Here is a 10,093-nt window from a genome sequence, read left to right as displayed (position 1 = left end):
TACCACCCCGCTTTACCGGGGGTCGACGCCCGAAGATGATGAAGCCGGCGGAATAAGTTAACTGTAGGGACCTCCCCCTTAAAAAGACAGAGCCACACGAAGCCAACTATCGTCCCTAACGCCAACGGATGCGGTTGAGCCACGGCGACGTTCATAGCTTTGATGATGGCCATGACGTGTTTATTCAAAGGAAACCGGAGCCCATACTCCAGTGTGCCTCGATATACACGCCGATATGACCGGGGGAGGGCAACATACCGCCGACCCTCCTCGGGGATAACAATTTTGTACCCCTCACCGAAGTAGAAATGACCCTCGAAAAGAGTTCCGCCGAACAATCGGCGAATTTATTGGTCCGGCACGGTCGGGGCCGATCATGCACGCCTCGCCGTGATCCAGGATATGCGGCCTCTCTTCACCGGAAGGAATCCTTTCCTCACAGTCATCATCAACATCATCATCCTCCCAACCCTCCAGAGCTTTTGGGTTGACTTCAGGAGACGGAGACCTAGGGCCCCCAAACCTTATCGGGATGGCGTTTAGTATCCCCTCCTCATCAAGAAGCGACGGAACCCCGCAGAGCTTGCTAGGTCCCAAGCACCAAAGAGAAGACATGTTACAACAAAACTTACGAGTTAAAAAGAGGAAATTTATTTGTTTACCTTGAAGAAAAATGCCACGCCGGAGTAATGATTAAGAAAGCTAGAGAGGAGTTTCGACAAAGAGGGCTAGAAAGAAGAAAATTTTTGAGAAAATGAAATTGGTGCCCAATTTCGGGATTAACTCGCCTATTTATAGGGTAAAGCCCATAAAGAAGGACCAATCGGGCACACCCATGAAACGTCGACCAATCAAAGAAATGGACACGTGTCGGACATGTAACCACGGAATGTCAATCGTTGTAACATTGAACGTCAATCAATGCAACAGTGACCAAGCGTCTTCAACACGCCCCTTCATATCTCTCTCGCTGTTCATCTTCCCCAACAAATTCCTAACTATCCGTTTATCCGCCGCCACATGATCAACCAAGCCGAAAAGCACCGGCCGGGGGCAATCGAAACAACCGACTCTCCACCCTGGCCTCGGCCCGGCGTCATTGCCTCTTTCCACATCGGATGTCCATTACACATCCATGTGGAGGGGGATATGGTACGGCCTAAGCGAGCCATGCCGAGGAAGAAGAAGTCGGGCGAGTAAATTTGTACTTGCGCGAATATACGCTCAACATACATCGGAGCCCATACCACGGCATAGACTACGGCTGGGGCAAATTGATGGGGCATATTCGCACCCGCCGACCCGATCAAAGATATTGAGCAAGGTCAAAGATATCCACAGCAAGTCAACGGCTTAGACAGCCTAACCGACGCCGCCCGTCGGCCTGTCTCTTGTGCCTCGGCGGGGACAATGAGCCAGCCGAGGCACACATCCGCGAACTCATATCCAAGACCCCTCGGCGGCGAGTCAACAGGGCCGCGGCCGCCATGGGTCTCTCGGCGAGGGGTAGATCAGTCTTTCCACCTGCTAGCCACTTGGCCACTACGTGACAAAAGGTGAAAGTCTATAAATACTCCTCAACTCTCATTGAGGAGGAGATCCACAATTTAACCTAAGAATCACTATTCATCTGGTAATATCTTCCTTATCTCTCTACAATACGTACTTTGCCAAGTAACAACAACTTACCTCTCTAAGTTACTGACTTGAGCGTCGGAGTGAGTTCGCTCGGCCCAAAGCCGAGCCCTCAGTTTGTTCATCGTTTCAGGAGACCGCAAGGAGGATTCAACTAAAGACGTCATTCTACAAGCACGGGTGGTAACATATAACTGCTCTGGAATTACACCCGGAACAAAAAGAAATGGACCAATAAGAAATATGGGTAGAACAATAAGATGTGGAGGAAGTATTTCAACACGTATCGTCTCATCATTTAAGATGGACACTACCATCTAAAACGGGAATTTATAAATTGCAAATTAGTCAGAAATTTGTGGCGTTTGGCATTTAAATAAAAAAGTAAAAAACCAGATGCTAAAGTGGTTAACTCCAAAAGTTAAGGAAATGAGGTTGATTATTTTTTTGGTGGAAGTAAAATGAGGTTGATTTTTTTTTTTGTGTTGAGAGGAGTATCCCCTACCGATAGCTGGGACAATCTCTTTCGGGATACTGAAGGTAATTTAATGGGTTGACCCACCTTTGACCACTTGTTTAAGAGATGATAGCCCTTACCACTCACACCAGCCAACTTTGGTAGTAAAATGAGGTTGATGAGAGCGTAATAATCACTAAAACAGTCACACGACACACCCCCAAACACACACACTCTCTAATTCCGAACTTTCAGATCTCACTTGTCAGACACACACACAGCCCCTCCGATCCAACGGTCCGCCGGAAACATGCCGAGTCAACGACTCGTCGTAGCCGTCCTCCTTTTACTATCCCTCTCCACCCTCTCCCTGTCCGCCATTGATCTCGACGACGAAGACCTCTCCTTCCTCGAAGAATCTGACCCCGTTTCGACCTCCGATCACCACCACTCCTTCTCCGACGGAGATGATGGCGAATTCGACGGCGGCAACGAAAGCGAATTCGATGACTTCGACGATGCAGCATTCGGCGATGAAGGCGGCGATCTCGATATGCCAGCAGTTGACGAGAAGGATGTGGTTGTTCTAAAGGAGAGGAACTTCACCGATGTGGTTGAGAACAATAAGTATGTGATGGTGGAATTCTACGCCCCATGGTGCGGCCATTGCCAGTCTCTTGCGCCCGAGTATGCCGCTGCGGCCACTCAGCTTAAGGACGAAGGTGTCGACGTCGTTTTCGCCAAGATTGATGCTACCGAGGAAAATGAGCTCGCTCATCAGTTTGATGTTCAGGGTTTTCCTACTGTTTTTTTCTTTGTTGACGGCGATCATACCACTTACGGTGGCCAGCGGACCAAGTAAGTACAACTAGGAATTTGATGCTTACTGGGTTTGAACCCATTGTCATGAGTACCGGCTCTCATGACTTTACTAATTACTCCCTCTGTTCCGGTCATTTGTTGTCATTTTCTATATTTGGGTGTCCCAATGAGTTGTTGTCCTTTCTATTTTATGAATGAACTTGATGAATAATTTCATCATTCACAATCAATTTGTTTCACTTGTCATTTAGTAATTGACCCCTTCCTCTTTCCTTGGTCTTTGTGCCAAAACAAAAGGACAACAATTGACCGAGACGGAGGGAGTAAGTTAGTTGACATCTCCAGAATTCATATTTTGTTAATTTGTTGATTTATAATTATAATCGGTTTGGATTAACAAATGTTGAACATGGCAGGGACGGAATAGTAACATGGATAAAGAAGAACACTGGACCAAGTGTATACAACATTACCGACACTGAGGAAGCAGAAAAAATATTGACTTCCAATGATAAACTTGTTTTAGCATATCTCAACTCTCTCACGGTATGTTTTTCTTTCATCTTCATATCACCTTGGATTTGCTTCTTAATTGTTATCACCAATTCAATTTCTTACTTTCTGGGCTTGCCTTGTTCGGTAACTGGAACACCCCATTTATCTGAGAGCCTTAACTAGACCTTCCTAGATAAGCGAGACTCTTACCATCTCGGAATGACCGAGGTAGTGAATAAAAAGAGTTTAGCAAACCAAGGCAATTTAAATAAATTAAACTCAAATGTCTTATACATATTCTTTTCTTCTCAAAATAAAAAAAAACAATACAATCTTGCAGCGGAATTAAAAGACAATTAGTGGTGATAAGTAACTAAATAGTGAGCTAAAGCTAAGTCGTCCAGTCCATATCCTCACACGCCACCCAAGCTCCTAGCCAGCTAGTCTCAAGTACCTTTAACTGCCAAGTTCATCACATGTGTTCACGAATACACTCTCATAGAAATAAACTAAACAACAATAATTATTCGATAGAAAACACAACCAACCGATATCAGTCATTGCCAACTCATCCAACCATACCGTAACTAACTCAACGATTTCACTGGCAGTAGCACAACCCCCTTAACACCGTGCCATGCTCAAGTGACAGTAGTACCCACCGTACTATGGCAGTAACAACTCTCTTGTTATGCACAACTGGCAGTAGCGTCTCTCCAGCTATGCACAACTCATCACATTACCCGTATGACTTATCAATAATAATCGCAACAGTATAAATAACAGTGACATCCATCTCAACATTTAATATAATACTCTTAACCACAATTCTTTATAAAACATATCTCAGACATAACTCCGTCATATAAGGATATAACACAAGGTGTTAGGTAGGATATTCCTACCTGTAGCAAATCCGAGCACACATAAGCCAATTAGTGTCGATCTTCTATAAAGTCGGATCCTACAATTATTATAACATATATTAATTAATAACTAGATAACTAACTAATTCAAGAATTAATTAATTAACTAACTAACTCATTTGCGTATATACGATTACATCTACCCATTCTAATTAGTGTTGCTAAAGTAGAAACCTTACTCTCTAAACAATCCTATGTACCACCCACAATTCCCTTTTAAATTATTACCAACGTCCAAGTCCATCAACAATAACTAACAAGTTGTTCACCATGACGTAAAGTATCTCTAAATTCTAACCCGTCACGATGCATCACCCACTTACCACCACCAACGACACACCCAGCAACCATTCACACAGACCACCACAAAGCTCGACACGAACACCACGACTTCCTCACCACACTACGACTCTCCCGACGCCCCACTCTCGTCCTTTCACGACCAGAACAGGGAGGTATGGCGTCGCCATAACGGCAGCGAACTGACCCAAACCTATTACCGTTATGATCTTCATTATCTACCTAACCATCGTATAAAGGCCAACCTTCGACTTAGGCTATAAGACGTACACGGTTGTGATTAAGTTACGTCGGAACCGCGCTAGAACAGGGCACCACTGCCGTCGTGAGCAAACATGTCAGTCAATGAACCACCCTGAAACCGACCTTAAGTCTGCCCCTAACACCCCCCCCCCCCGCAAACCCGGAACCAAAACCCGACACATGCGTATGCATTATTACAAACGACACGAGCCTACCCATTATTTATGCAAAATTTAACGGGGGTAAATCAAAGAGACCAAGAAAGATCAAGCTACGATACCTTAATTGTGACTATAAGCATGATGATGACGACGACGGAATTACAACGATGATGATGGCTATGAGTCCCGAGTAGCAGCCGAACAATCTCTCTCTCTCCCTCTCGTTTTCCCTTTTTTTTAAAGTATATATATGGTTTCCTATTTTTCTTTTTGTCCATATAATATTGCGTTTGAATGGGTTAGGGTGCACGGGTTTTGGATGGCTCAAGCCACTAGGAGGGTTAGATAATTGATTTAATATATGAATATATGATATATAAACATTACTAAATTTCTTATACATTACATATTCCGTCTTATTACATTCCAATAATATTAATTCTAATAAACGTTATAAATAAATCCTCAATTAAAGTAAAATACGGGGTATTACAGTAACAAGTACGGATTATGTTATATGACTACTACGTAACAAACAAATTTTACAGTTGCGTGATATGGACTGTCCAATAGGTGAATTTTAATCAAATGCCATGATACAAAACATACTCACCATTAGATAGTGCCCATATGCGCTGGTCTTTTCCCTATTCGATATGGTTAAGTCAAATCTGTTAATCTACGTTTCTTCTTTGTTTCTTGATTGTGGGTATTTTTCAGAGTACGTTATCAGTTAATAGAGTTGTGGATGCGCGAGTCTATACTCATATGGTTAACTGATTATCTACGGAATTTATATTGGTGGTGACTTTGGATCTTTTATGACAGAGTCCCTGAGTTCACTTTTAACTTAAGTTACCAAAACCTAAAATATAAGCGTCTTCACTATGTGTTGTTAATAGAGACTGTTCGTCCTGATCTCACTTTCTGAGTGCATCTATGGTAACACAGTACTTCAAGACTCGAGTGTTATTCTGTATAAACCTGCTCAGGTTGGTGATCATTGTTGAACTATGTCAAGCTACAAGACTTTAATTATTATTCTTTTATGACGACTCATGTTTTTCCCTTCTCAGCAGCAGGCTGGGGGATTCATGGTTATGTGAAATCCATAATCTTTGTCTGTTCTTTTGCTTCACTATGGCCTAAATATCATTTGGTAATCTGCAGGGCCCTGAAAGCGTGGAACTTGCTTCTGCATCTAGACTTGATGATGATGTCAACTTCTATCAAACCGTAGATCCAAATGTTGCAAAGCTGTTTGAGTTTGATGCTCAAGCTAAACGCCCTGCTTTAGTTTTGCTTAAGAAGGACTCTGAGAAAATCAATTACTTTGGTAAGTTCACTTATTGTTTTAACGTCTCACTTTATAAATTCGTTTATTTATAGTTACATTAATATCTATGTTCAACAAAAGAAGCACTTTAACATTTCAATGCTCATGTAGATGGACATTTTGCAAAAGCTGCAATTTCGGAGTTTGTGAATGCCAATAAACTTCCCTTGGTCACAACCTTTACGAGAGAAAGTGCTTCTTTGATATTTGAAAGTCAGATCAAGAAGCAGGTAAATTTTCTATTCTATCTTCCATTTGTTTGCTGGAATCCAAGTGTTCTAGTAATGATTATGATGTAGCTTGTTGTATTAGTTATATACTTTACGTGGTTCTCTTGCATTTCACTCAGAGACTGGGATCTCCTTTCACGCCCCACTGCTTCACATTTTTTATGTTGTTTTGCCATACTTTTATTAACAAGCTCCAAATCTTTTACTCAGCTCTTGCTGTTCGCTACGTCAAATGATTCAGAGGAGGTCCTTCCTACTTTCACTGAAGCTGCCAAATTCTTTAAGGGCAAGGTATGATAGTTTTAATGCTTTCTTTGTTTTGGATAGTTGAGCTGTATTTTATGCTTTTACTTACAGCTTATAACCACAGAATTTGTGATGTCAGTCACATTTTTCAAATGTGTCAGAGTCATACGCTACATTAATGTACATGTGCACTTATCAACGTATTCAGTTTTCTTTTGCAAGTGGTACTGTGGTAGTTATTCTGTATTACTAACCTATGACATACATACCTCATACAGTTGAACTAGTCTTAGTGGAACTGGTGGGCTTCCTCATCCTATTTTTCTGTCATTTAGGCCTGAGTGTTTGGCTAACCATTTTTTTTTGGCACTTCCCAGTGGATAAACTGGCGAAGTATTATATTTTAGTGTGGCTCCCCCGTGATATTTGGTTCCTTAACTTTCGTTTCAAAATAACCACATCCTTCATGATCATGCTAAAAGAAGAGACATTTATTCCATAGAAAATGCTTGAAGAAATGTAAAATTTAAAGCCTTTATTCCAGTGTGATCCTGTTCGATGACGATTGAATTTAGCGTTTCACATTCAGTGATTTTATGTTTCTTTTGTACAAATTGAACGTTGTGACATGCTTTGCTGATAACTACTTTTTCTTATTTGGTTCAGATCATCTTTGTTTATGTTCAACTTGACAATGAAGACACCGGGAAACCTGTTGCTGATTATTTTGGAGTCACAGGAGATTCACCTAGAGTAGGATTCTTATTGCTTGCTCAATTTTATATGTTCTTCACGTTTCCTTGTTTGTTTACCTGTGTTGAGAACTTGAGATGGTTATATACTTGTAATTTTGGCCGTTAAGCATCCTGCAATATTTCGTACAGGTTATTGCATACACAGGAAATGAGGATTCCAGAAAATTTGTACTTGACGGAGAACTGACTTCCGAAAAAGTTAAGGTAGATGAACTATCACTTTATCATTTTCCTCTCTATTATTTTGATTCTCGTGTGGAGGTGGTTTTATTTTTCTGTCATGAAGTTTGGACACATTATGATTGAACTTGATATTTTTCTCATTTTATATAGGCTTTTGGTGATGGTTTTCTGGAAGATACACTCAAACCTTTCTACAAGTCTGATCCTGTTCCTGAAAGTGTGAGTGGATTTTCCATCTCCTATCTGGGAAATTGTTGTAATTAATGTCTTGCTGACTCAATTCATCTAACAACAGAATGATGGTGATGTGAAGATAGTCGTTGGGAATAACTTTGATGAGATAGTCCTGGATGAGTCCAAAGATGTTCTTCTTGAGGTCGTATTCCCTTGTGCATTTAATTTTTTCCCCTTCAAGAATTGACACTTACAAGAGATCATTGTTCTTGTCAGATATATGCTCCTTGGTGTGGCCACTGTCAATCACTCGAGCCGACATACAATAAACTTGCTCATCATTTACGAGAAATAAATTCCATTGTCATAGCGAAAATGGATGGAACAACGAACGAGCATCCCAGAGCAAAGGTAATACTTTGATATTGGTCTTTATGCAGTTCGACCCCATTTGATGTCCTTGCAGATAATCAGTCCCTGTTGTGATTTCTTGGTTGTTTGTTATTTATAAGTGATAGGAAATGCCCCCTCCATTTGTTAAGATTCCCCACATTTTCTTGTTTGGAGTGTTCTAAGTTTCAAACCAATCCATTACGTTTCCGCTTTTAAGTAAATTAGATTCTATAAAGGCCAAAAAGTCTCTTTGATTGTCTAATGAAGGTTAGTGTCCATTCACTTGCTTGCTTACCTACCTTTTCATCCCTTGACATATAACCTTCCCCATTTGTCTATTTCTAAAAACGTGTGCCATTTTGAAATGTAGTGAATCCAAATGAACAGTGCGTGTTGTATGAGACAATCTCACATTCGAGACCAACCCAAATGCTTATGTATTCCTTGTTTAAATATTGATTATGGCGTTTGTCTCACCTATAAGATCGTCTCACAAAGGTTTTGTGCCAAATGAATAGGAGTTTCTTGCTTTGTTTAGCTCAACAACGCAGTAATTTCTCAATTTCAAAAGTAATGATGTTGTGTTGCTTTTCAGTCTGACGGTTTCCCGACAATCCTATTCTTTCCGGCTGGGAATAAAAGCTTTGATCCGGTAAGCTCGATTCTTCTATTTTGGGACTTAAAAAAGTTACTACCTCCATGGTTCCTCAAGTTATGTGTATCTCTATGGTGCTTGCAGATCACTGTTGATACAGATCGCACGGTGGTGGCATTCTATAAGTTCTTAAAGCAGCACGCAGCCATACCTTTTAAGCTGCAGAAACCGACGTCGATTCCAAAGGCAGAGACTTCTGATGTGAAGATTTCTTCAGAGAAGGATGCCAAAGATCTTAAAGATGAACTCTAGAACTCTTGATACTGCCCGAGTTATATGTAGCATGATGTTTTAGTGGATCGGCAACATCGTTGTTAAATGGAGGTGTAGTGAGACAAAAGGTAGAAAATCGTAGCACCCCTCACTCCTGCCGGAATAGTAAGGTTGAGTGTGATACATATTACAAAGTCTTGCACCAGGCTGTTGTCTCTGGAGTAATTAGTCTGGTTTTGGTGGATTCATTTTGAATTTAGTTTTGGTACGGCAAAATATGGACTAAACAAGACGTGAAATTTAAGTTCTCTGCTACTTAATTGAGATAATTATATCCAACGGAATTCTCAAAGTTCAATTTAGGTGGTGATTTCTCATGAATAAGTGAGCTACTAAGCTTTCATAAATGCTCCTGTCCAAATTGCATATCCTACTTTCCTTCTGAACGCTGGTCAACCTGAAAACCACGCGACCTAGAGTTTTGTAGCAAGATTTGTAGTTGCCAAAGTAAGAAATACACAAATAAGGGTTTTTTTTCACCATTCTACTTTCTTTTCGGGTTTTCACCTTAACTTTTTCTTAACCTCTTATTGGTGGCTTGCAACTCGATTCTTCATTTTACCCGGAACGTCCTTTTAGGTTTTCATTCCGTCCTCAGCCACCTTTCCCAATTTTGTCTAGGCGCCCACTGTTGTGGGTTTTTACCTAGCTGAGATTTTCATTTTTCATTTGTATTTTTTTTAAAGAATATAAGAAAACGAGATTCTACATATACTACAAGATAGATTTCCTTCCCTACACTTGTTTTCCACATTGTCCTTACCGTGGAGGAGGTCACAACATCATCATCAATGAAATTGGGAACCCGA

The 10,093-nt window shown here is 40.9% G+C and overlaps 1 protein-coding gene across 1 annotated transcript; it reads left to right on the top strand.

Annotated features, from left to right (window-relative positions):
• The first annotated feature begins 2,239 nt into the window (after positions 1 to 2,239).
• LOC141599949 (protein disulfide isomerase-like 1-4) lies at positions 2,240 to 9,582 on the top strand. Its single transcript, XM_074420095.1, has 12 exons — positions 2,240 to 2,950; positions 3,331 to 3,460; positions 6,210 to 6,375; positions 6,487 to 6,605; positions 6,816 to 6,896; positions 7,518 to 7,604; positions 7,736 to 7,810; positions 7,940 to 8,008; positions 8,085 to 8,165; positions 8,240 to 8,374; positions 8,952 to 9,008; positions 9,096 to 9,582. The coding sequence occupies exons 1-12, from the start codon at positions 2,403 to 2,405 to the stop codon at positions 9,261 to 9,263; spliced, it is 1,716 nt and encodes a 571-aa protein (XP_074276196.1). The 5' UTR covers positions 2,240 to 2,402; the 3' UTR covers positions 9,264 to 9,582.
• The last annotated feature ends 511 nt before the right edge of the window (positions 9,583 to 10,093 follow it).

This window comes from Silene latifolia, chromosome 9 (assembly GCF_048544455.1).
Source record: "Silene latifolia isolate original U9 population chromosome 9, ASM4854445v1, whole genome shotgun sequence".
Classification (NCBI taxonomy): domain Eukaryota; kingdom Viridiplantae; phylum Streptophyta; class Magnoliopsida; order Caryophyllales; family Caryophyllaceae; genus Silene; species Silene latifolia.
Note: the sequence above shows the minus strand (reverse complement) of the source record. Positions and strands in the feature narration are given on the sequence as shown.